A 25,862-nucleotide genomic window follows, 5' to 3' on the forward strand; every position below is an offset into this window, starting at 1 on the left:
TGGGTGAGTGGGCAGGTGGGTGGCTGGGTGGCTGGATGAGTGGGTGGATGGATGGGTGGATGGATGGGTGGATGGAAGGGTGAAGAGGTAGGTTCTGGACCAAGGCAGACCGGGCCCGTCCAGTACTCATCCTTCTCACCTAGCTTCCTTCCCTCTCCTACTCCTACCTCCTTCCTGTCCTGGCCTTCAGGCCCATCACACCCTGAGACCCACCCTCCCTGCATGGCCCCTCCTCCCTTCCTCCATGATGGCTATTCGAACTTGCCCCATCCTACCAGGCCTCACTTCCTGCATGGTCGGCCCAGGCTGTGCCGTCTGTCCCTTCCCTGTACTTCTTCTAATGTGCCATATTTGATGGACATCATCATCCATTACTTCTAACAGATGATCCTGTCCTGAGATTCAGATATGGAACTTGGGGAGGGCACAGGCCTTGGCTCCCTCCTCCTCTGCTGTCCCAGGGGCTGGTCAGTGGCAGGCACTGATGTGAAACCATCACATCAGCCACATGCGTAGAAGTCATGGCTTCTCTCTTGGCAGAGGGGGAGGACCCAGGCACTGGTAGGAGCAAGGCCCTCAGCAGTACCAGCTCCACGGAGTCTGCTAGGCCCAACCCTGGTGGAGGCTGGGCCAAAACCTGACCCCTCAGCCAGGCAAGGGCTGGGCTGGCAGGGGGACGCAGGCATGCTGGCCACAGCAGGGGCCAGGCGTGGGCGCCTCCCTCCCCTCCCGAGCTGGGGCCGACCAGCCCCAGGCAGGCTGGAGGCCTGTTTGCCTTGGCCACGGGCCAGGGCCGCCCCGCCAGTGAGTAATGCGTGAGGACCGCCTGGCTCCAGTTCAAGGGAAACGGGCTGGAGATGGGGCCTCCTCGGCCTGCACTGGGCTAGGTTCTGGGGGCGGCTTCCCAGAAAGTGCCTGCTGTGGCTGCTTCAGGGCCAGCACCCTGCTTGCCATGCCCCCTTCTCCTTCTTGTCCTCTGTAGAGACCAAGGAGGACGGAGAGATCTTGAGTTTCCAGAAAAAAATCCTCAGTCACGGCCCAGGAGCCAGCCACCCACCCATACCCCTTAACAGAGCCTGTCACTGCCCGGACTGTCAATCCACACTTTTTGAGCACCTACTATGTGCTGATAGAGGCTTCCTGGGAGTTCAGGGCTTAGGTAGAGGGCAGGAGAGGAGTAGAGGCTCCGTGCTCACACTGGAAGCACTAGTCCTAGAGGAGGCCTCACGTTTATCTGCCTGCGCCCCAGGGCTCCAAGTGAGGACTCTGAGACCCAGGGAAAGAGTGACTTGCCCAAGCCACACAGTGAATTAACTGCAGCAAGACAAGAACCCAGGCCACCTGAGCATGAGGAGAGAGGGGGCGGCCCCTGCTGCTCTGAAGGATGGCCTTGGCTTTATTTTATTTTCATTTTTTAAGATTTTATTTATTTATTCATGAGACACACACAGAGAGAGGCAGAGACACAGCAGAGGGAGAAGCAGGCTCCCTGAAGGGGGCCTGATGCGGGACTTGATCCCGGGACCCTGGGGTCACAGCCTGAGCTGAAGGCTGACGCTCAACCCCTGAGCCTGCCAGGTGTCCCAGGATGGTCTTGGTTTTAAAACTGCATGGCTCTTATGATGGAGGGACACAGCCCAGGACATCTCTGTTTCGAGGCTGGGTCCTCCTAAGAGCACGCCCCAGGGCTTTTGTTCACTTTACAACTCTGCCCCGGCTGAGTGGCCTCTGCCTGCTTAGGGCCCAAGAAACCATCAGGTGGGAAGGAGACCATGAGCAGCATCACCCCCAGGAGGGCAGAACCTCCCAGCCCTCCGGTTCCGGTGGGACACCCGCGGCCAACCATGCCCTCTGCCTCTCTAGGCTTTTATCCATGGTCCGTCTTCAGAGCTGCAAACTGCAGAAGATTATCCTGGCTGAGTTCAACGCAAAGGAAAAGTCACGACAGGATCCCAGGGAGGTCACAGAATCAACAGGAGGCCGGAGAACGTCTCCATAGCAGGGGTGGCTGCCAAAACCACACCATCAAGCTAGCCTCTGGAGAACCCACTGGCCCCGCCACGGAGCTCCAGATGACTCCTCTCCCCACTGACATCAGTGCTGGACACCAAGCCCTGGACCGCGCGGTTGGCCCTGCAGACACTGCTGTTCCCCAGAAACAGGATGTGGCTGTTTCCCACCTCTTGAATGACTCTGCAGCATCCCTGCTTCTATGTTCCCAGATCCTGCTGCTAAGACCGGAGCGGGGGCACCCGATTGGCCATTCTGCTCACGTGCCCGTACTTGGCCGCTAGGGAAGCTGGGAAAACAGGCGTCTTGCCCCTTATCCTCCCCCGAGCCAGGTAGAGAGCCGGGGGACATACAGCAAGTCACCAGTCACAGACACCCTCTGGACTGCGCTCCTCCCACCCCCGGGTACCTGTTTCCCATGCCCTGCCCACGCTACCAAAAGTGCACACGCACAGGAGGCTGTCGCTGATGGGCTTTGGGGTTCAGCCCGGAACCGCATCACATAGGTCGAGTTCTGAGCCTAGGGCTTGGCGCACAACGGCAGTCGAACAACGGTTCTTGTCTGTGAGGAGTGCGTGCAGACGGAAGAGCAGGGGGAAGGCGACCTGTGGCCCAGCTCGCTGGTGACAGGATGTGGCCTGGACAGACAAGAAGGCTTCTTCGAGGAATAGATGGATATTTGGCTGAACCTTGAGAGAAGAAATGAGTTGCGTCAGATGGGACAGGGTAGAGGGATGCATTCCAGGCCGGGGAAGTTCATCGCTTTTAGGAACAAAACAACTCGCAGCTGGGTTTTAGGAAAAGCCCTCTGCCATAGCCAGGGGTGTGGATCAGCAGGGTGACAGCATGGGCACCAGGAGAAGGGCCAGGGGGTCTCTGGGGTGCTCAGGCCGGAGGCCAGGCGTGCCTAAGCTCAGGCTGTGGCAGGGAAACAAAAACGATGTGCTACTCAGAAACTCCCAGTCCAGGGTAAGAGAAAAGCACATGGTGTGAGGGGTAAAGGAGGAAGGTGACTCCATTTTCCAGGGCCGATGGATCTGAAGTGCTGGATGGAGGCCCCTTTATATGACAGGCACCAAAATCCCTGAGAAAGCAACAGGAGAGGGCATTCCGCTGCCGAGGGCTCTCCGGCTCTCCGTGCAGTTTTGTCAGGAATGCAAGTTGTATGGGGTCAGGGGTGACTCCCAGAGGGGGAGCTCCAGTGACAACGGAGGGCCTAGGTGTCAACAGGGCTTCACTTGTGCTGCGTGGGCTCTGCAAGCCCAGGGCTACCACAGAATCGCCAGAGACGGTGGAACAGGGGCTGAGGCTGCCAGTGGCTCCTTCCCTCTCCCCCTGTACCACGCAGCCTTCAGGCAGGTGAGAGGGAGCGGGATGGAGCAGGGAAGACGTAGTCCAAACAGTATTTTAAAATGGTGGGCACTGGGGGTTCTGGATGGCTCAGGGGTTGAGCGTCTGCCTTTGGCTCAGGGCATGATCCTGGGGTCCTGGAATCTAGTCCCACATCAGGCTCCCTGCATGGATCCAGCTTCTCCCTCTGCCTGTGTCTCTGCCTCTCTCTGTGTGTCTCTCATGAATAAATAAAATCTTTAAGAAAAAATTTCAATAACTAAAAATGATGGGCACCAAAATGGCAGACTCAGCCAGGATGGGTCAACTCACAAGCTCTAGGAACAAGGAACTGAAAACAACAGAGAAGTAGGGGGATGCTGGGCGCTAGGCCAGCAGGGCAACCAGTCCGGGTGGCAAGAGCAGAAGGATCAAGGCTTGAGGAGAGAACCACGCTGTCTGATGGGTTGGACCTTGAACAAAACCGTGTGGAGGAGGGCCTGGGATCCATGGAAAGCACTGGCAAAGAAAGTACAATGAACTCTAAGAACATGAGAAGAACCTGGCATGTCTTAACTCCAGGGATATCAAGGAGTCGTGTAAGAAAATAAATGCAATTGGAGTACACTCCAAGGTTCAACGGTGAACAGTACTGGCAGGGTCCGACACAGGGACTGAGCACTGATGAGAAGGGCAGAGTGTGAAGGTTCACAAGAGCCAACCCCCAGCTAGAAAGGGACTAGAAACTTAATAGATAATATCCAAAATCGGTGCATCGAGAAATACCAGAATAAGAGTATTATCGCAAAATATGGGGGCATAGGGGCACCTGGCTGGCCCCGTCGGAGGAACATGCTACTCCTGATCTCGGGGTCATGGGTTCAAGCCCCACCTTGTGTGTGGAGAATACTAAAAAAAATAATAATAATAATGAGTAAACTTTAAAAAAAATTTTTAAGACTTTATTCATGAAAGACAGAGAGAGAGAGGCTGAGACACAGGCAGAGGGAGAAGCAGGCGCCATGCAGGGAGCCTGATGTGGGACTCCATCCCTGGACCCCGGGGTCATGCCCTGAGCTGAAGGCAGACACTCCACCACTGAGCCACCCAGGGATCCCTAAATAAAATATTTTTTAAAAATAGAAATAAAACCTTCCTTAACTCACTCAAAGTAAATAAGTAAATAAAATGCTTTTGGCAATAATAAATAAATAAACAGCAAAACGAACAGAATTTTATTTATACATTCATCTATTTTTGAGCACCCCCAAAATAAGACTTAAAACAACGAATATCGGTTTGGCTAAGCACCCAATTATGAACCTGTTAAAGACTGTATGACACTCCAGTCATTTACCTCAGTGCACAACAGGATCTAGCACATAGGAGGGCCTCAAATTAACAAACTGAACCATCAAAATTAAGGGGTGGGTGGGATACTATAGGCAGGGGGCTTATTCTCTGTGTGCAAGCCTCTGGTGTGCACCTGGGATGCTAACAACCACCCACAGAGGCATTAAAAGGGTCAAAATGAGGGCACCTGGGTGGCTCAGTGGTTGAGCATCTGCCTTTGACTCAGGTCATGATCCTGGGGTCCCAGGATCGAGTCCCACATTGGGGTCCCGGCAAGGAACCCGCTTCTCCCTCTGCCTGTGTCTCTGCCCCTCTTATGAATAAATAAATAAATAAAATATTTTTTTAAAAAATCATTAAACCATTTTATGTGCCATCCTCAGAAGGTTCCAGTCGCCCCACACCTTCACTCCCATTCAGCATCAAGTGGTACGTCTTTTAAATGAACACCAGCATCCTTTAAACTCAGCTCCAATACTAGACATGAAAATGAATGGTCTACAGACTTGTCTGGGATGTGTTATTAAGTGACATAAGCAGATTGCAGGCCAATACGTATACATAGCTTCATTTATGAAAATTGTGTATGTGTGTCTATAGAAGCAGAGGCCAAGTTTAGAAAGGGGATGTATTAAAGCCTCCATGACCTCTGGGAGTGGCTCCTGAAGGCATGATTTTAAATGATGACATCGAAGATATCTTTTACTTTTGATTGGGGGGGGGTTAGTTTTTTTAAAATTTGAAAACAAAAGTCTGTATAAATAAAATAAAACTATCCACACCCCCATGCCCCATTACCAGTACACACCGTTCCATTACCTAAGGCTGGCAGCCTGACCCTGTCTTTCTTGTTATTCCAAGCATCCTCTCCCGCTCTGGAATTACCCTGGGCAGGGCCTCTGGGACGAGTCTCCCGGGCACTGTAATTTCCCTGGCTGCAGTGTGTCATTAAAAACTCCGGTGCTGATGACACAAAGCCCAGATGCAGGAAAGATTCCAGGCCCTGATGGGACAGGACCACTTGGCCACGGAGCAGAAGCCTCCTGCCAGAGACACCCCTGGAGTCTTTAGCTGCCTGAGTGGGACGTGGGCTTCAGGATGTATCCTTATTTTAAGGCAAAGAAACCATGAAAATTGCACTTTCAAAGCTTTCGCCCTCCCGTGGGGGCTCGGGGCTCGGGCCTCAGGGGTGTAGCGTTGGGCAGACCTGACGTCTCTTGGGCCACTCGCTAACTGTGAGGCCCTCCTTTGGCCTCCATCTCTTCACCTGTAAAATGGGGTGCTGACAGCCCTTACCTGGAGGGCGCCCGGGGAACCGCAGCCCGCTGGGCCGGCTAGGAGGGGCAGTGGATGTCACTGTCACTCCAGGAGGCAGACTTTTGTGTTCACCTTTTTTGGGGAAAAATACAAGAACGCACTCTTTCTCTTTACAAACATAAAGCAAGTAAACTCCCTTTTCTTGGGGAAGACGGAATCTGCCTGGAACTTGCGCGGGCACATTTTAGTTGAAGGTGCGCCGCCGTGCTACACGGCTTGCCCAGGGACTATCCGTGGAGCGCCCACCGCGTGCGCGAGGCACTGGTCCAGAGATCGGGGGCCAGCAGCCGGCAGCGTGGAGCCCCTGCGTCCCCAGCGTCGTCTCTCTCTGTGGGGGAATCGGCCAAACCGACCAACAGAGACCTCCCACAGGGTTAGACAGCGGAGACACAGGACGCGCCTCACTGCCCAACAGCGCTGTGCAGGCCAACGGGGGAGGGGTCTGGGTGGGGGCTCTCCTGGGAATGCTACCTGGTGAGTCACCTCGTGTGCTCCGTTGAGCCAGGCCTCGGCTCTGGAACTTTCTCTCTCTTTGGCTGAGTGAGGAAGCCCAGGTGGGCACGGGCCTGGGCTCAAATGGTGTAAGTGGCTTGTCCCAGGGAGACAGGTGGCTTGAGGGGGAGAGGGGCTGTGGGTGCCTGCAGGAGGTACAGAGCGGGCCCTCGGAGGGCACCCAGCCATCCGTCCCGGGGCCGCCCTGGAGGTGACCTGGGGCCCACGGCCACTACGGTGGGTGCTGGTGGGTGTTTCCTATGCCCCTACTGCAAGCTCCGGCTGGGTTGGGGCTCCAAAAGATTCGAGTAGAGACAGAGCTGGTGCCTGACCTCCATAGGCCCCCTTCATGCCGCAGGGACAGGACCAAACTTGGTGAACAGAGGGAAGCAGCACAGATTGGGGGGAAGTGCCTGAGTGTGCGGCGCGGGCCAGGGGCCCTCAGCCAGGTAGCATCCCCGCGGCTGCGTGGCCCTCTTGGAAGGAACTCTGGGACTCCCACAACCCCAGACTCAAGAGCAGCTGTCAGGAGGGACCTTAGCAGAACGTCTGACCTTGGAGCCATTGGGGGTATTGGGCCAGTGAACCAAAGACCTGTGGGGGTGCTCCTGTGTGGCACTCAAGACTCTTCAGTGGTATTCCCAATCCGGGCGGTGGCTCCACCAGGGGCCTCCATCAGTCCGGTGCACCTGCCAGGTGCCTGCAGCAGAGGGAGGGCAGAGGGAGCACGCGGGGCTCGGCTGAGCAGCCCCGGGGCGCTTCAGCCCAGAAGGGGCCTCAGCCCCCAGCCCACGCGAGCCACGGGGCTCCCTGAGTGGCCCGTCCTCCTTCAGGGCGGCCAAGAGGGGCGTCCTCGCACAGAGGAGGCAAGTGCTGTGCTTTGGGAAAAGAGCCCCGGGAGGGCCTTTGGAGCCACCCGGAGGGGCTGGGTCACCCCTGGCTGGGACACCACGAAGCCACGGACACCTGTGGTCCTCAGTTTCTCCTTCTTAATGGGCACAGTCGGAGCCTGTCTCCCCGACAGGGCACACAAGGGGCTCTCTGCACCGCTGCACCTGTCCTGCCCGCAGGCCCGAGGCCCAGACCCCAGACCCCGAGGCGCTACTTTCCCCCGGGTGCCCGCACCCGAAGCCGCACGGGGAGCAAAGCGTCTGGCTCTTCTTTCAGCAGCTCGTGTCCAGTGTGCGCTCCACGGCGCGGGCTTGTCCCGGACAAAACACACTCGCAGCCTTTCTTCCCTGAAGACCCCGCTAACCAGCAAGGCCAGGGAAGCGCCCCGGGTTTATCCACCAGCCTCGCCTGGCCCAGGGCAGCACGTGTCCCTGGGGTGACCTGGGGCTGGGGACTGAGGTCCTGCAGCTTCAAAATCCTGGGGAAGGCCCACTGTGTGGGCGCCCCAGGAGGAAGCCCTCCGCGCTCCCGTTGCTATGGCTCCGGGCACCGGATGGCGAGTCCAGCCTGGTGGCCCAGCCCTCCCGCAGCCTGCGTCCCCCCGCCCACCCCGACCGCCAGTAAGTCGTCCCCAAATTCATTAAGGTGCTCGCGTGGGTCCAAACGTACTCAGGGCACCTCCACTTGGTGCTCAGTAGATTAATTGCGGCTGGGGGAGGGGAGGGACTCCACTTTTAGAAAATCATTACTTTCAGAAAGAGAGGGGGGCACTTAGGGTTGGGAGAGTGCTGAGCTGGCAGCCTAAGCACCGGGAACCCCGACTCTGCCGGTGGCCTGTGGCTCGGGCCCCCACCCCGCAGCCGGGACACCCCAGGCCTCCTGCCTGATGCCGGCCTTGACCTCTTGCCCTGGCCACAAGAAGGGGGTCACCCCAGTATTGCTCCCCGACCTCAGTGACGGGCTTGGCGGCCCTCTGGCCCCTGCCTGCAGCTTCTCGAATCAAGCATCTAGCAGATTAAACAGTACGAAACTGCCATCCTGGTAGGTCCCCGGAGTCAGACACGAGCAGGCCTGCGTGGCTCAGCTCAGCACCCTCCGGCCAGCTCCTCAGACGTATTTACTCACTAATCCCTCTCTCGGCCCCCTGAGGCAGGCAGTATGTCCATTTTGTTTCAGAAAATGAGGTTCAGAGAGGTTAAGTGACTTGCCTCAGTGAGTCCTCCAACCCTGGCCTCCCAAGCCCGAGCCCCCCTGCCCCACTTGCCCCCAGCCTCATGCAGCCTCCAGCTATGCTTTTGGGCCTCACCCTGCCCACAAGCTTGCGGGGGAGCTCCTGCGCAGGCTGTGCGCATGTGCAGGCCTTGGGAGCCTGTGATGCCAGCCTTGCTCCTGCTATTCTCGGGCCTGCCTGCAAGGCTGCCGTGCAGGGGCCCAGGGGGCACAACACCCGCAGGTCCTCCGAGCACGACCAAGACCCTCTGAGCACGACCAAGACGCACACACCTTGTCGCTTCTACTATTTGGCGATCAGATCAGCTTGGTCCATTCAAACCAGAACTTGTTTTAGGAAAAAGAAAAACATGGGGCCCTTGGGTGGCTCAGGGGTTGAGCGTCTGCCTTTGGCCCAGGGCATGACCTTGGAGTCCTGGGATTGAGTCCCACATCAGGCTCCCTGCATGGAGCCTGCTTCTCCCTCTGCCTGTGTCTCTGCCTCTCTCTCTCTCTCTCTCTCTCTCTCTCTGTCTCTGTCTCTCATGAATAAATAAAATCTTCAAAAAAAAAAAGAAAAAGAAAAAGAAAAAGAAAAAACCACTCTGCCCCATGCAGTCACCCCATGACCCAGGGCATGAGATACCCAGAGATGAGATAGTAGAGAGAGGCACAAGTTGGCCACTTACCAGCTAGGGGCCTTGGGCAGCTCTCCAAACCTTGGTTTCTTCATCTGCAGAATGGGCCTAACACTGGCAGCTGTGTTTAGGGCAGTGGTGAGGATTACCTGGGATCTTCCCCAAGCGCCGGGAATGCGCCGAATGCTGCCCAGCGCATGATCAGGACACCAGGACACAATGCAGACAGTTCTGACCATTCCCAGCCCAGGCTGATCCCACGGGTCTGCCTCCCCTTCCCTGGTTCATGGGACAAGCCCTGCCTGAGCCTCATGCCAGGAATTGTCAGGATAGCAGATCCTAAGTGGGGCCCCAACCAAGGCTCCGAAGTGCCAGGAGTGTATGGTTCAGTAGGGGAGACAGATTCCTACACCTCAGATGTCTATGTAGGGCAGATATTTTTCAAAGGGAGGGAGGCTTCCTGGAGGAGGTGTGGCCTGGGTTCCATCCTGAAGGAAAAGGGTCAGACAGCCCATTGAAGAAGCTGGAAAGCACTTGCTTGGAAGAGTGCAGGAATATCAAGTGCCCTCAACGCCTGGGGTCTGGGGTGAGGAGGTTAAAAGGTGAGGTCTACAGGGAAGATGCTGAAAGGCCCAGCCACTCGGAGGAGATGAAAGAAGGCCACGGAGGCGCCAAAAGCTCTGAATTGAATCATCCAAGTGGAGTCCAAGAAGGGAACGTGGGTGAGAGATATTTGCATTTTATGATTACAGATTGAATGAGGTGGGGAGGGCAGGGCTTGATTGTTTATTCGGCAATGGCAGACAGGGCCAGGGAGATGAGGGAACCGGGGCTTCTGGTTGCGGCCAAGGGGTATCCACAAGGCGTGGAGACAGTGACGCGGCTGCCCAGTGAGAGTGCAGAACCCAGCAAGCCACCCCAAAGCTGGAAGGTGAGCTGAGACACAGGAGAAGAGCCAGGCAGCGGGAAAGCTTCCTCCCAGTGGGGGCACCTTCCCTCCCCTCGGCTGGTCCTGGGTCCTGGCCACACTCACCTGCAGCCAGGGGAGGAGTGTCGGCTACTAGCGAACCCCCTGGCTTCCCCCAAATGTACCTCCTTCCCTGCCCACCCACAGCCGGCCATACCACCGGGGGCCATGTGCCCCCACCCCAATTCCAGCCTCCTGGGGCTGGAACAGAGGGGCAGCTTCCTGCTTCCGGAATCGGAGGCCCTGCCCAACAGTGGGACCGGGTGCCAGTGGGGTAGCCACCTTCCCAATTTTGAGTTCCAGGGCAATCACCACGCAGGATCCCATCAAATCAACATCCCCGTAGGGACCAATGACAAAGACCACTCAGCGCTGGAGTCAGATCCTGGTCTCTCCTAGGGCTTCCTCCCTGAGTGACGGTGGGCAAGTCTTTTAACTTCTCAAAGCCCCACACGTGTGCAGAGGGTCCTTGTGAGGATTAAGTAACTCCCTCAGACGCTTAGCTTAGCATAGTGCCTGGCACCCGGTTACGCATCCAGTAAGTAGCAGTTACTATTATTATTAAAGTGCTTCCTGCAGGCCAATGCAGGTTGGAGCAAACTAAAATGGCTTTGCCGGCTCCCTAATGTAACACCTCCCACCCCCACCCACCCCTCCTCCACCACTACCACCCTGGAGTTAATTAAAACCCTCCTTGGGTGTTTTCCAGACATGGGATTTTACACTTATTCTGGGTTGCAGAACTAGAATGGAGGCGGGTTTCACTTCAACTGATAAAAAGCAAAAAGCTGCTCTGAGAGGTAGTGAGCTCCCCGTCACCTCATGTGAATAAGGCTGGCCCAGACCATTTGGCACTAACGCTCCCACATAAATGAACATGTACTAATATTTCTCACTACGCAACTCTGTTGTAGCCCTTTTGACTGAGATGGCGGTGCCGGGAGGCCGCATGGCTTTGTGTCATTACTTGGCAAAATAAAATATTGATAATCCTACTTTGACCCTCCAGAAAGGTTTTTTGAAATTGTACCGGTTTGTGATATACATAGTCTTTTTTAGTATTTTATTTGAGAGACAGAGGGAGCACGAGCACAGGGAGGGGCAGAGGGAGAAACCCATTCGTGGTTGAGCAGGGCTGGATCCCAGGACCCTGAGATCATAACCTGAGAAGGCAGAGGCTTCACCGACTGAGCCCCCCAGGCGCCCCTGTGATGTACAAAATCTTAACCCCCACCTCTGAGACCTCCTCCCTGGATCTTGGGTTCAAGACACCAACACAGACACCCACACAACCCTGTTTGGTGCCCACTGCTTCCGCCAAAGGCCTTGAATCCAAAACCTAGTTCAGATCAAGCAGAAATCCCAGGGGCAGGGCTGGGAGGGATTCACCAGCAGACAGGGACTGGTCACGAAGAGCTCAGGCAGAATGGGGAGAGGTCATAGAGTAGGACCTGGACTGTTCCCAGAGGCCTGCTCCACCTTCTGGACCCGCCTGGTCCCTCTTCCCACCACCAACACCCAACCCCCAGCAACCTTCCCTCCAGGTCGTCAGCCTTCGGGGAAGCGGTTTCAAAATCCGGGTGGCAGGGTGGCAGGGACCCCCTCTGTGAAAGGCGCAGTGGGGTTCAGGATTTAACTGGATGGACCCAGGTTCCTGGGATCACAATAACCCCACTCCCGCCCCATATCCCAGTGCAACCTCCTTCCCAATCAGCTGAGATGGCATTCCCTCCCAACTCTGAGAGGTGAAGGATTACCTGCTTGGGGCACCTGGTGGCTCAGTGATTGAGCGTCTCCTTTTAGTCCAGGATGTGATCCTGGGGCCCTGGGATCACATCCTGCAACAGGCTCCCTGCATGGAGCCTTCTTCCTCTGCCTGTGTCTCTCTCATGAGTAGGAAAAACCACCCTATTGGTCAGGGGTCCCTGAGGTCAACAAATTAAGGACACCTGCCAGCTGCACCCTAGAGTCGCTGGTGCTAACAGGAGGCGGCCCTGTGGCTATAGAACAGAGGCTGGGACAGCAGGCTGCGCTGGGTGTCTCCTCTGTGGCCCCTCCTCTTCCTCCCCAAGAGAGGAGACCCACCCCACTGTCCCGGACTCCCATGCACCCCTCCCGACTCCCCTCCCACCAGAAGGACATGGAATCAAGGATACATTTTAAAAATTGTTTAATGGAACATAAACTCCTTTAGAAAAACATTCAGCCAGGTGATAACACCCATAGAAAAAAACACCAATCTCGTGTTTATCTTTTTTAATTTGGCATTTGTTATTTGCATTTATATTAAAGCAAAGTGCATCTTTTCTTTATTTTTCTTGTTTATACACATTGCACAATACATAAATAATGATGCTTATAAAACGTCTTTATATTTACAAGTAATAATATATTTATATATAACATAAAATACATTTTTTTCTTTAATAAATCTCAGGTTTTTTTTTTTTCCAGGAGTCCTTTCTCTCTCAAAGCACTACAATGCTAAATTTCCAATGAGAATGCTTCTCTTGTTCATTTAAACCTTTGTAGTTAGAAAAATAGCTTATGTTAAAGTCTAAACATGCTCATTGAGCTAAGAGCAGTGTCAACGTATCATACGAGTGTATGAGTTGTAGGAGAAATGAAAGAGTTAGGTGTCAGCCCAGGGCGGTACCTTGGGTTATGATGGACCGAATCCTTCTTGGTGGGAAGGGGTTGCTGCTGAGAAGTCTCCCCTCCCAGGGCTGCTCCCCTGGCTGGTCTAACAGCAGAGCTCAACACGTGGGCGGCAGAGGGGAGGAAAGTGCTGAGCTGGTTTTCGGGGGCGGGGGGGGGGTGGGAGGGGGGGGATCTGATGTGACCAGAGCAGGGGAGAGGCTGAGGGGCTGCAGAGGGCCCTGGGTGGGCACCAGTGCGGCGGGGTGGCCGGGCAGCCCTCAGGAAGCCCATCTCAGATATACCCAGGAACAGATGGCCAAAAAGGAGAGACGCAACAAGGACAGCAGGGCGGCTGGAGGGGAGTCGGACAAGGAGGAAACAACTGGTTCTGGTTCAGCCTCTTGTGGGGCTGCTTCTAAGAAGCCCGCAGACAGACCCATGTCCTAGAAGGGGAGAAGCGGGGATTCCCTGGAGAGTGGGGGACGGAGCCCGGCTTCTGGCTGTCTGGAACCTCAGCCGCCAGCTTACCCGGGGTCCTGCCTCTGTCCCCCGAGCCTGTCCAGAGGCAGGAGGGAGGGACACAGCATGGGGGACCACAAGCTACTGGCACAGACACCTGAAGGAGACGCCCGACGCATGCATACTCGCCCAGACACAGGAATCCAGGGACCCCCGCCCCCCAAAGTGAGGGCCTGCTGCCCGTTCTGATGCTGTGTGTGGTGGTGCGGATGGCTGCTTCCCCTTTTCTTCCCGGGGTGTCCTGCCAGCCAAGCCCCCCCCCCCCCCCAGAGCCTCCCTCCACGGACAATTCTTTTCATAAGCTATTTCTCAAAGAACAAAACAGAACATAAACAGGAACGACAAGGAGGGGCGGGGGGGGGGGGGCGGGCATAAAAACAACACACTGACCGACCAAAGAGTTTGCATGAAAAGCAAGCACTCGGGAGGAAGTATTAGCAGCAAAGTAGTTTGGGCCGGGCCGGCTGTGCCCACGGCTACCGGCTGTTGAAGATGACCTCCAGCCAGCACGGGCAGCTGCTGATGAACTGGCGCGTGTAGCACTGGCCCCAGCCCTTCACGAAGCTGATCTGCACGGTGAAGCCAGTCCACGGCTGCTGCGTGAACTCGTGGTCGTTGGGCCGCCGCAGGCTGTACGCCTTCTCGTAGTCAAAAGCCTTGATGGAGAAACCGGGGAACACTTTGTGCACCAACAGCGTCCTGGAGTCCGGGTTGTCCAGTGTGGCCGACTTGATGAAGATGGGGTAACTGCTGCGGTTGTATACCCACACGCCGTCCACCTCCCGCGTCAGCTGGATGCCGCAGCCGATCTTGCTCCGCACCTTTTGCACCAGCTGACTCTTGTTGTCCGAGTTGAGCTGTCCGAGGCAAAAGCCATTCCCCTGAGGTAGATCATAGAAGATATCCAGGGAGGGCTCCTGGACGCAGTAGAGCCTCCCCACTCTCGTCTTCTCCTCCCAGTATGCCACCACGCACCAGTGTGACCGATCCCCAGGCTCCAGAAGAAGTTGGGAATCTGTAAGACACGATGGTGGACGCGGTTGGTGGTGATGGCAGCACTGGCTGGGGGGACACTTCCTCCACCCATCAAGGCACGGGGACACCCACACGTAGCCCCACACCACCCGGGCTCTCCTGAGGGGCGGGGGTGGTGGGGCTGCCAGCCCTGCAGTCCTGGTACCGCCTGGTACCGGGGCCCAGTGACAGAAGAACCCGCACTTCAACACAGGGCTCACTGGGGGCTCCACCTCCCTCCACCCCCGCCTTCATCGGGTCAGGGACCCAGGAAGCCAGCCCGTTTGCCTGTGGGGCCAAAGGAAGCCCATCCCTGTAGAACCCAGGAGCCAGGGAACTTCAGTCTAGCTTCACTGGCCCTGGTTCCGGGACAAGAGAAGGCCTTCCAGATGGCCTAGAGTCACGGACTTCAAAAGTCAACGCAACGGGAAAGGCTCGCTGCTCTTGTCCCTGGTCCTTGTCCTCAGGAGAAAACCAGGGTCCAGAAAGCCTGTTGGGCGGGTCCCCAGATGACAGACACAGCCAGACCCGGAACCCGAGTCTCCAGGGCCACCTACGGGGCGGTCTCTGCATGCGTCCCCAACTTCTCAGATGAGCAGCTCGCCCGTGAAGGAGCGCTATCTGGTAAAAATGAAACTGCAGGTGGTTTGGGGCAAAAGCGTCTATCTTTCTAATAGAAGAAAATCAGCTCTCAGTGTGTCTGTGAGCAGCAGCCTTGGACACAAAGGGTGAATTCACTGGAAACGCCAAATCACAGCACGCAGACTGGTGTTAACCCAGACTACTTTGACGAAGCTTCCTCCAGCCCAGACAGATTATGTGTCTGAAAGGGGCTGACCTTCCCTGCCTGTACCTCCTCTCCCCCCGCCCCGTCCCCCCACCCAGAACCAGGAGACACCTTGCCCTGCTCCACATCCCCCCGACACCGGGGGCCCCTCCCAGTCTCCCTAGACTCGGTTCTCCCCGCAGGCAGCCAGCAGGCTGGGGTGATTCTGGGAAGGTGACTTTCCTAAACAGGCGCTGGGAGCTTTAAGGGGGGGGGATACAGAGGTAGAGGGAGCCCCAGTGGCTGGCATTCCAACTCCTCCTTAAGCTGGAGCCAGCAGGGCAGGCCTCAGACTGGGAACCATAAATCTCCCCAGCCGGGCCAGGCTGCAGGAACGCTGTGGTTTGTGGTGGCAGGGTGGGGACCGGAAGTCTTGTATTTGTTAACAAAAATGGGGAAAGGCAGGCGGCAGAGGCCTCCTGCCTTCCCCTGCAGCCCTAGCTTCTCACTCACTGGGGGTTCGGGGCCCAAAGGTGGGGGTTGGCCGCGAGAGGGGGTGGGGTTTTTTTGGTTTGTTTGGCCTCTGATTTTGGAACAACAGAGGGTGGATGCTGGTGGCTCCACCGTATAGCCTGGCAGCAGAGGGGTGCAGGCGGCCTCAGGGACCCATTTTCTGCTGCCCCAGGAGGCTGGGTAGAGCCAGGGCAGCTCAGCACACAACTGCTTCCAACCTTTACAGGCATGTTAGGACCTGGGAACTAGGCAGCTCCATTTTTTTTTTTTTTTTTTGCGGAGGGGAGCAGCAGCCAGCCTCGCACCTCCGGAGGTGTTCTGTAAAGTCTGTTCTGTGAGTTAGTACAAGCATGCACTGTGACCACGGAGGCAGATGCCACCGGCCTCCTCAAAGGCCTACCGGGACAGCCACCCAAAACGGGGAAGCCCAGGGCTCACTGCTCTCCCTCCATCCCCTCCCTCTGAAAATCCACCCCGGAACCCTGGCCCATCACCCCCAAAACACATGGGTCTCTGTAAAGCACAAGTGTGTCCAACGAGCGTGAACACACGTGTGTGTTATGTGAGCATGTGTGTGTTTGCGTGCGTACTCTGGAACATATGGAAAAACAAGAGAAGGACATGGGCTCCAAGCAGAGGTGACTCATCAGGCATTAACTTGTTTCTGCAAAGTATCCATCAACTGCTAATAAACTCGTGAGTGCTGGCAATCTTTGAACTCTTGTCGAGGGAGTTCAGCTCTGAAGGCTACACCAAAGACCCATAATATCCATGTAAATAATACTCTGGCGAGTTTGCTTGAGTTTGCTTGAACGGAGAAAGCCCTCTTCTGGAGGGCCGGGGAGACCGCCCTGCTGTTTTGGGGAGGAGGGTGTTTTGAAACGTAAGAAGCTCTGGCTCATGATCCCCACACAGGGCAACAAAGCTGGTCTGGAAAGAGGACTGGGGGAGTCGCGGGGCAGGAGGTTCGGGAGACCCTCGGTGGAGCTTCGCCAGGGGCACGGTCCCCCTGAAACCTGGCCCCCCGCAGGCCCCAGGAAGAGAAGGGGAGGGGGACAGGGTGCAGGGGGGCTGGACCTGAGGTTGGAGGACTGGCCTGAGCCCTGGGCGGGGAGGGGGAGTGTTCTTGGCGGTTCTCTTTCATCTGTGCAGCCTGCCAGACATCCCTGGAAAAAGCCTTTTTCTGTTGAGCTTAATGGCCCAGCCCAGATAAACAGCGGTGTACTGGGTGTCCCCGTGTGCGACAGCGACCCCCATAAGGCCACGGGGAGACGAGCTGCCACCGCAGGACCCTGGCGGGCTCCCTCCTCCTGCAGGCCTGTCTGCTGTCACCCCCACGTCACCCCCGCGCCCCGGCCGTGCCCCGGCGCCCGCTACCCCTTCCTCCTCACTGCTCCTGGACTATCTATGCCACAAAAACATGCTCCCCGGCAAGACGATGGCACCAGCGGGGGCCTCCTCTGCGCACCACACTTCTGGGGGCCCGGGACAGCTGCTATGTGACCGGCTCAGGGCCTCACCCCCAAATTTCCCACCATTTGGGCTCCTTTCTGGGAAACACTCAGCATCACCTTCAGAGAAGCATAGTTCCCTGAACTGGGCCACAGCTCACAGGCGGCTCCCCACAAAGGTCCATGCTGTGCTCCTCAGGGGGCTTCCCTGGCCTGGGGCGAGGAGCTGAGGGGCTGAGAGGCTCCTGCCCAGAAGTCTCCTTCCCTCCAAAGACTAAGGAAGCGGCTCAGGAGCCTGACGTTGGCTTCTCCTCCCGGTTGCTGATACAGAACCTCCAAAGGCAAGACTCACAGGCCCTTGTTAACTCTCCCCAGCTTTACAACCTTTTCCGGTATTTTCAGCAACTTCTCTCCCTCCTCAGAAAACTATACAGGGGCTTGTTTTAAAACTATTTGTGCATTTTAAAGCATCCAAAAGAAAAGCTGTGTTGTAAAAAGCCAACTAATCAGATGCCTGCTCACAACTTTTTCTTTTTTATTACAGTTGAGGGAATTTTTGGAGCAACCCCAGAAAAATGTTGAATCTGCCTAAAATTCCTTTAAAGGTTGTTCCCCCCCCCCATTCCTCATTTCCCTTAAAGCATAAAAACCTCCCCTTTAAAAGGAAGGGGGGTGGGTGTCGAGAGGGAACGGATTTTGCTTGTGTTTGCACTTGCACGAGGGAAGACCACTTAACAAGGAGCTCCCTGCCTCTTACAAAGAGTTATTTAATTACCCTGGTCATGAATGAACAGACCTGACCCTTTTCGAGGACGGGAGGCTCATGAAGGACTCTCGTGGCCCAGGGTTCTCAATGGCACCGGGTGACCAGCCCTTGGGATTTTACGTTTTCACTTGAAGGTGCTGGGGGCATGAAGAGAAAAACGGCAGGAGGCTCGAGGAGAGACCCAGCTCAGTGCCTCAGTCATACCACTTCTGGTCTCCAGCTTACGGAGCTGGTCACAGGGGCCAGAGAGGCTGACCTGCTGCCAAAGCACCCAGGGGGACTGTGAGGGCAGGGCGTGCACGGGAGCGAGGCCAAAGAGGGATCCCCGCGATCCTGGCCTCTGGGGATGGGAACACAGTGGGGAGCAGGCCACTTCGGGCAGCCCCAGGGCTGGGGCCTCTGGGTTAGAAGTGCCCCAGGGCTGGGAGTAAAAGGGGTGCAAAGGGGGCTCTGACCCATCCCGACCTCTGTGAGGCACTGGGTCTCCCCTGGAATCTGCCAATGGGACTTGGCCTGCACACACACACACACACACACACACACCCGCTGGCCCCACACCTGGACGCAGGGCACGGGGACGCGGGGCAGGGCCGGCCGCCCGCAGGCAGGTGGGTGGGTGAGGGCAAGCAAAGGGCATCAGTGAGTGGGAGACGCACAAGGTGAGCCTGGCAACCCCAGAACGCAAACACGGCCCCGCCTCGCCCGCCGCGGGTCCAGGGTCCTCCCTCTGCAGGACTCAGGCGCCACCAGCGGTTGCCTCATCCTCCCCCCACCTCAGACATCTCAAAGGTTAACAGCTCCCGTCGGCCCTGTTCCCCACCCAGCTCAGGAAACTGGTTGCTCGGGCAGCCGCAGGCCCACTCCTGGGACAAGGACCGAGATAACAGGGCGACCCAGTGCCCATCTGTCCCGTCGGCTCTCAGCCCCAGTCCCGGGGGAGCCCGCGCGCCCCTGGTCCGGGACGCCAATGACCCAGCGCTAGAATAGACGCCTCAAAACCAGCTCAGGGGTCTGGGCCCGATTCGCGGTCTGGGGTGAGTCCCTATCTACAACCTCACCCGGCAGCACCAAAAATTCTGCCAAGGTCCCCTCGATTCCCCCGGAGGGCAGCCCGGGCGACCCTGGGGTTTGGAGACAGTTACCAGGCGGCAGGGTTGAAACAAACCCGAGACCTTTCCGGTTTACCCTGCACACACTCAGACAACCATCAGCTCTCCCCCAAGTGCCTCCACCGAGGACAGGAGGTGGTGGATTCCGGCTGGCCCAAGGCAGGACTGAGAAAGTGGGGTTGTTTTCAGGGCTCTGCAACAACATCACCTCCAGGGAGGTGGCCGGACTGGGGCGTACACGGCCTGCTTCAAAGGCCGGGGTACTTGCTTGGGTCCCCGTGGCCCAACCAGCCGAGCTCCCCCCAGACCCACCCCCAGGGAACTCTGGTGTTGTGCAATACCCACTGCCCCCCAGCTATGGAGCCAGACACCCCATGCAGGCCAAACTCCATGGTGCCTTGGTGGGGGCTTAGGCTTTTCCCTAAAACAGAGCTCCCACTGCCAGCCTAGGGCTCTTAGGACAACCTGACCCAAAGTGGCCAGGGGCCAGGACCTGGCTTGTGCCTGTACATGCTGGTCTCATCTCTCAGACATCTTGTCTTAGGTTCTCTGGCTGCTTAGAAAATGCTACCCACCCCCTCTGCCCCCAACCCCACAGGGAAGAGAACAGTCTGGCCCATGCCCAAACCTAAGAAGCGTTTACTATGTAACAGGCCCAGGTGGAAGGGGTTCATCCTGAGAACCCCATGAGGTGGCTTCCTACTACTGTCTTCATGCTAAGGAAGGGGAAAGGGGCACAGAGCACTAGCCAGAGCTGGAACCCAAGGCCAGAACACGGGCCGGTCTGAACACGGGACGGTCTGAGCCACAGTGGGCAGCCAGCTCAGACCTCTCAGGCTACTGGCCCTCTCCGAATACTAGAGGGTGAAAAAATCAGTGTCCTTCAGAACACGCTTTGGAAATGTGATGCCTACGTTAGGGCTGAGCGTAGGGTCCAGATCCCCTGCGCCTAGTGGGGAATGGACTGGTTTCTTTGCCAGCAAGCACTGGACTATCTTGGCCGAGTGGCCTGCCCTCCTGGGGGCTCTGTGTGACCTGTCCCTAACTATTAGGAAGGAGGCCGGGGCACCACAGGCGCCCTTTGAGCTCTACACTCTCAGGTTACCCTCTGGGATTCCCAGAAGTGCCCAATCAGTATTAACACTCGTTCCATTTGTTTTTACTGCCTCCAGGAGAATAAGAAAATCGCTCTGGGGAGCCAGGGCACATTTTTGCATTTGATTTGCAACGATAAGGCAAAAAAAAAAAAAAAAAAAAAAAACCCAGAGGGGAAAAGAGATTTGAGTCAGATTTTGCTGCACCCACCTACAGACCAATTGATTTCTTTTTTAAACTTTGGGAGTTCCAAAACCGTGTTCTTTTTGTCCCGTAGTTCCCAGCCCTGGGGAGAAGGTGGATTCCCCAGGCGACGGTCTGCTCATCACCACCATGCTTCCAGAGTCCACCCAGGCCTGGCGCCCTCAAGCTTCTCCCCCATCACCGCCCTGCCTCCCGCGAGCTCTCTGGAGCTTACCGATTTGGCAGATCCTGCTGGTCTAGAAGACTGATTCGTGACTGTGCCTTACAGACAAATTATGATGAGTAATCGGTTACTAAAGCTACAGTGGACCCCCCTTGCTCCCCAAACGGGCCCCACCCGGCTCCCAAGACCCTTCAAATGTCCAAGGCTATGGCTCCCCGCCAGGGGGTCCCTCCTAAGAGCAGTATTTGGCCAGCAGAGAATATAATTGAGGGTAGTGGCGGGCAGGGGAGGGAAGCCACACAAATCAAAAGCTCCCGTCTGTCTCGCCAGCCGGGCTGACACGGCTTCCTGTGCCCCAGCCTTCCGCCATGCAAATTATAGCGTGTACCCGGCTGCCTGCCTTCTGAGGAGGCCAGCTCTGCCCGGCTCCAAGAGGACTCAGAGGAAGGGTGGGGACTCCCGGCCCGGCCAACTCCATTCATAATATTTACAGTAAATGGGCCTCTCTGGCTGTTGGTGGTGTGCACCCAGCCTCATCATTTCAAGTTTGAATTTCAAGACACTTCCCCTCCATTACGCATCATAAAGTTCCCACCGTTACCTCCCCGCCCCCCGCCGAAATAACTCAGCAACTCTCTTCAGAAAGGGGGTTCACACCTGCATACGTATACAGCCCCCCAGACCTGCATGGCGGCATCTGCCCCACTGGGTAGGATCCTAGCCACTCCCAGGAAGACCCAACAAGAGGTGGGACCACCGCACCACAGGAAGATGTCCAAGACCAAGCCTGAAACTCCCCCACTCACCTCCCTTCTGGGGAGACACCGACCCCCACTCCTCCTGCAAATTCCACATGTGGACTCCCAAGGGGGAATGCACACACAAATTCAACAAAAAAATCTCTTAAGCCACCCAAAGGTCCCTCATTTTCACCTGTGTTGACCCTCTCTGGGTATGTGGCTACTGCATGTTCAAGCTCAGTAAGAATCTTAATAAAAATGGATGCAAATGTCAAGGACGCGACCCCCAGAGGTACAGAAAGACCAGTTCTCGCCTGGTCGGGCCGGTCTGGGGGCTCTGCAGCGGGCTGTGGGCCCCGCTCTAATAACACCCTGTGCACACTGACCTCCAGTGCCCTGACTGGCAGGACAATATTCCAGGACCCAGACACAGGCCCAGTCCTGCCTTCCCCCCTGCCGCCCCCCCGCCCCCCCCCCACAGCTCCAGCTCCACTCCAGCTTTTCTAGAGGGTAGGAAAACCGGCAAAGACGTGGAAAAACACAGGGAGAAACAAAAGTCCTTTTCATCCCTCCCCTCCCCCAGCTCCCCTTGTTCCATAACAATTATGAAAACTGTTGGATGGGATGGCATTTTGAACATTTACTGCATTCCGGGCCCATACATTCCAGTGCAGGATCTGATGGAAAAGCCTCCTCTGACCAGCTCCTGGCTCCCCCACCCCCCTCCCTGCTCGCTCCCAGAGCCCGTCATTCCTTCTCTTTCTTTACAACCCAACACCAGGGCCTGGCCAGGCCAGGCCCACACTGTACTCAGGGAAAAACAACACTACGACAGACTGGAGACAGTGTGCAGACTGGAAAAGTTAATCATTACTTCTGTCTACCTCTGTAATCTAATCTCTCTGGCTTTGACACACTTGCTGTTCAGCCATCTCAGCCCTTTCACCCCCAAAGCACCCAGGGCCTCCCAGGCCCCGGGCCCGCCCTGGGCCCTCCCTGTGAAGGAAGAATGAAGTCTCCCCCACCCCGGACTACATGGGAAGGCCCCTGGAGTCTACCATAAATCGCCAGCTGCTCTGTGCCCCACATTTTAGAGGACTCTGGGAGCCTCATCAATTTGGGTTCCAATCTGGCTTGTAGGGCTTGTAAGAGAGTCAGGGCACCCCGGCCCCCACACCCCTCCCCGCCAGGGCTCCCCCTCCAACCCACAAGTAGGATGGCCAGTCTGAGTCCCCCACCCCGTGCTGCCCTGGGCCACCAGCCCACAGACACACAAGACAAGATGGCTCTGCCCTCTGATGCGGCCTCAAAAACTCAACCTAGAGATACCATGTGACCCAGAAATTCCACTTCTGGATGTATATCCAGGAAGAGTCTGGAATAGATTATTTACATACCCATGGCCACAGCAACATCGTTCACCAACAGCTAAAAAGTGAAAGCAGCCCAAGTGCGTCCACTGAAGGATGAAGGAATAAAGACAGACACACACACAGGAAGAAATGACACTCTGGTGCGGCTATGACACGGATAAACCGCGAGGCCACTGCGCAGAGTGAATAAGCCAGCCCCAGAAGGTCAAATACGGGATGATTCCACCGCATACCATCCTATGCGGTACCTACCTAAAGCAGCCAAATTCAGAGATGGAAAGGAAACCGGGGGCTGCCAGGAGCCCGGGCTGCGGGGGGCAGTTAGGGTTTTGTGGGGACAGAGTCTCATTTTGGGAAAGCGAAGAGGTCCTGGAGAGGGATGGTAGGAAGGCTGCATGGCGACGTGATGGACCTATGCCACTGAGCTGTCTGCCTCAAAATGGGACCCGATGGGAAATGTTGGGCATATTTTGCCCAGAAAGAAGTTGGAAGGGAAAAGAAAGGAGGTGGAAAGGGAGAAAGGAAAAAGAGACAAAACAGTAAAGAGAAGGCCCTGCCTCTCCCTCATGTTTTCCTGTGCTCCCCTGAACCTACTGGCCTTCAGTACAGGAGACCCACCCGGAAGGCTTCCGCCCATCACAAGGATAAAGGCCCCCTGGAAATGTATGCAAATTTTTGGTATGCATATGTATTTTTATGGGGAAAGATTCCACGACTTTCACTCATTCTTGGGAGAGTCTGTGAGCCAAAAATGCAAAGAACTATAATCTTTTTATTCGAGAATGCAAGAGGCCATCAGCTACCCACCACCTCAGCAACAGGGGGTCTCATTTCTATCCGCCCTCAAATCCAAGAACCAAAGAGCACAGGTCACAGGATGCCTTGCAAGATTACCGCAAGGGGTCTGGGGTGGGACCAGGTCCAACCTCTTATTCTGTGGATGAGGAAACTGAGCTTTAGGGCAGGTAAGGCCCAGCAGGTCGGCGAAAGGCAAAAAGCCCGGCCTTCACCCAAGAGAAGTGGGCTAGCCCCTCGGGAGAGACAGCTGGTAGGGGGTGCTCCCCTCGGCGGTCATTCTCTAGGTCCTCTCCCCAGAGAGCCCAGGAGTTGGGGAGGGGAGGGACTGGATTCTGAATCTAGGCAGGCCCCCCAACCCCAGGCTTCTTCTCCAGGAAACACCCCCGCCATGGGGTTTTAACTGTGGTCCCCCTGAGCTGGAGCTGGCCATGGGGCCAATCTACTTCGAAGGGCTGTACCGGGCACCCAGCTTGCAGGAAGACCCAGTTCTCTCGGCTCTGGGTTACTGATTAACGAGGGGGAGGAGCTGTGCTGGCTGAGAGGCTGCCCGGGACTCTCCCCCGTGCCCTCTCAAGACCCTTCCCCTGCCCCCACCCCACAAGGTCACTTAGCCTCCTAGGGAAGGAGATGCTTCCAGGTCACCAGGTGCTTGAGAGCCGTGGAAGCAGAGGGACAGGGTGCCAGGGACCACCGCTCCCCCCCGCAGTGGCAAACGCGGAGAGGCGAGAGTCCACAGGGCAGTACAGCCCCGCGTCATAAGGTTTCTGTTCCTGTTGAGCGACCATCCCAAGTTCAAAGTGAAAACGAACAAACCCGGGGGCCGCTCACAGGCCCTGGCCAGGGAGCCAGCGATGCGAGCTGCCTTCCGACACAAACTCCTGGCCTGACAGGATGAAACTGCAGCGGGCATGAGTTCGCTCCTCTCTGCCCAGATCAAACCCCACGCCCGGCCAGTTCCCTGGTGGTTCTGGCCGGTGGGGACCACAGCAGGGCGAGAAGACACATTGAATCAGTGACCTCCACGAACGGGGGGCGGTGCAGGGGGCAGGGTGAGCGTGGAAATGAACACACTTCAGTCGCTGCTGGTTAGATGGCCTCGCCCAAAACCGCCCACGGGCCGGGGGCCTCCCTCACCTCACTGGCACCGCAGACGTGGGCCTGTCCAGCACACTGGAAGTTAAAAAGCAAGAATGGGTCTTCGTGAGAATCAAGCCCTCTGGGGTTCTAAAGGAAAGTCAAGATCCAGGGCTTCAAAGGTGGCCCACCTGCCCTGTGGCTGCCAAGACATCCTAAGAGCATCCTTCCAGAGCCTGTGTCTGTGCTGACCTCACCGCCCGCTCCCCCACCTGCAGGCACCCTCCACCGGCCTAGGCGCTCGTCCCACAGCACAGCCAGTGCACGGCGGGTCACCTCCACTCCGGAGGGTCACCTCCACTCCGTACTGGGCTCCCGGTACAACCAGGGCCTGGATTCTGAAGTCTCCCTCGTAATGTCACTGCTATTATCTTAACAATCAAGGCGGCCCGGGGTGGGGGTGGAGCCGGAGGAGACAGACCTGTGCATATCCACAGCTTTGTTTTATCTCCACTCTCAACAGACCACACAACCAAAGCAGAGGCAGAGGCAGAAGCCGATGACAGGAAAGCCCTGCCTGCCCTGCGTGCTCAGACAATCACCCCAGGGGCCCATCCCTACACCTCTGCGCGTCTGACAACACCTCACCCCATGGCCCAGCTCCGAGCCCAGGGGCCCTGGCTCCTTCAGGCCTGTAGAGAAACTGCCTGAGAAGCTGCCCTCCTTCTGGACTCCCCACAGAGCCACGACCTGCACAAGAGCCCTCTACCTCGCTGACCCGGTGACACCTCCAGATGTACCTATTCGTCCTTCCCTGGAGGGGGGGGGGCCAAATCTGCATGCTCCACACCTTGCAGAGCCTGGCACACAGTAGGTGCTCAATAAATCATCGGTGAACCAATGAACCAGACAGACACATGCTATGCTGGCTTCTCCCCAAGCAGCCGGCCCACCCAGCTTTGCACCTGCCCCCCCCCCCGGGGGGGGTGCGGAACAAGGAAAGGCTGCTGGGAGGGGACCATGGCTTCCAGGCAGGGGTCCAGCAAAGCCCAGGCCGCAGCCCAGGTCCCCGGGGTGCACCTCCTTCCCCGCTAGCCTAGCTGCGGCAGACCCAAAGAGGTGTTTCCAAGCCCGGCGCCGGCCCGGCAACCTCCGTGGGCACACCACCTGCCCACAGCATTCTGCTTGGCGTCCTGCTCTGTTTGGACAAGTTCCGCTCTCCGAGTGTTCAACAATGCTCTTACACACCCCAGGGCTCTTGTTGGGTTATGAAAACAAAACAATGCACGCTAAGGGGAAAAACAGCTAGGGCGGGCGAGGGGCAGGAGTGAGGGGGGAGCAAGCGAGAGCCACACACAGACGTGGCTTTCTGGTCTCCATCCTCGAGGGGCCCTCGGCAGCACGGGCCCGGGCACTGGCCCATGTCCCCAG

At 56.8% G+C, this 25,862-nt stretch overlaps 1 protein-coding gene across 5 annotated transcripts in view; it reads right to left on the reverse strand.

Annotated features, from left to right (window-relative positions):
* Positions 1–12,359: 12,359 nt before the first annotated feature.
* The window catches only part of SMAD7 (SMAD family member 7), a 30,229-nt gene continuing 16,726 nt past the window's right edge, over positions 12,360–25,862 (reverse strand). For 4 of the 5 annotated variants that reach the window (XM_072828546.1, XM_072828544.1, XM_072828548.1 and 1 more), the window contains one exon: positions 12,360–14,380. In XM_072828546.1, coding sequence (XP_072684647.1) covers positions 13,842–14,380 — 539 coding nt within the window. In that variant the 3' untranslated portion in view covers positions 12,360–13,841. Of the gene's footprint in view, positions 14,381–20,497; positions 20,545–25,862 lie in introns of all 5 variants that reach the window. The other variant, XM_072828549.1, reaches the window with a different exon arrangement.

Source organism: Canis lupus, chromosome 6 (genome assembly GCF_048164855.1).
Source record: "Canis lupus baileyi chromosome 6, mCanLup2.hap1, whole genome shotgun sequence".
Taxonomy (NCBI): Eukaryota; Metazoa; Chordata; class Mammalia; order Carnivora; family Canidae; genus Canis; species Canis lupus.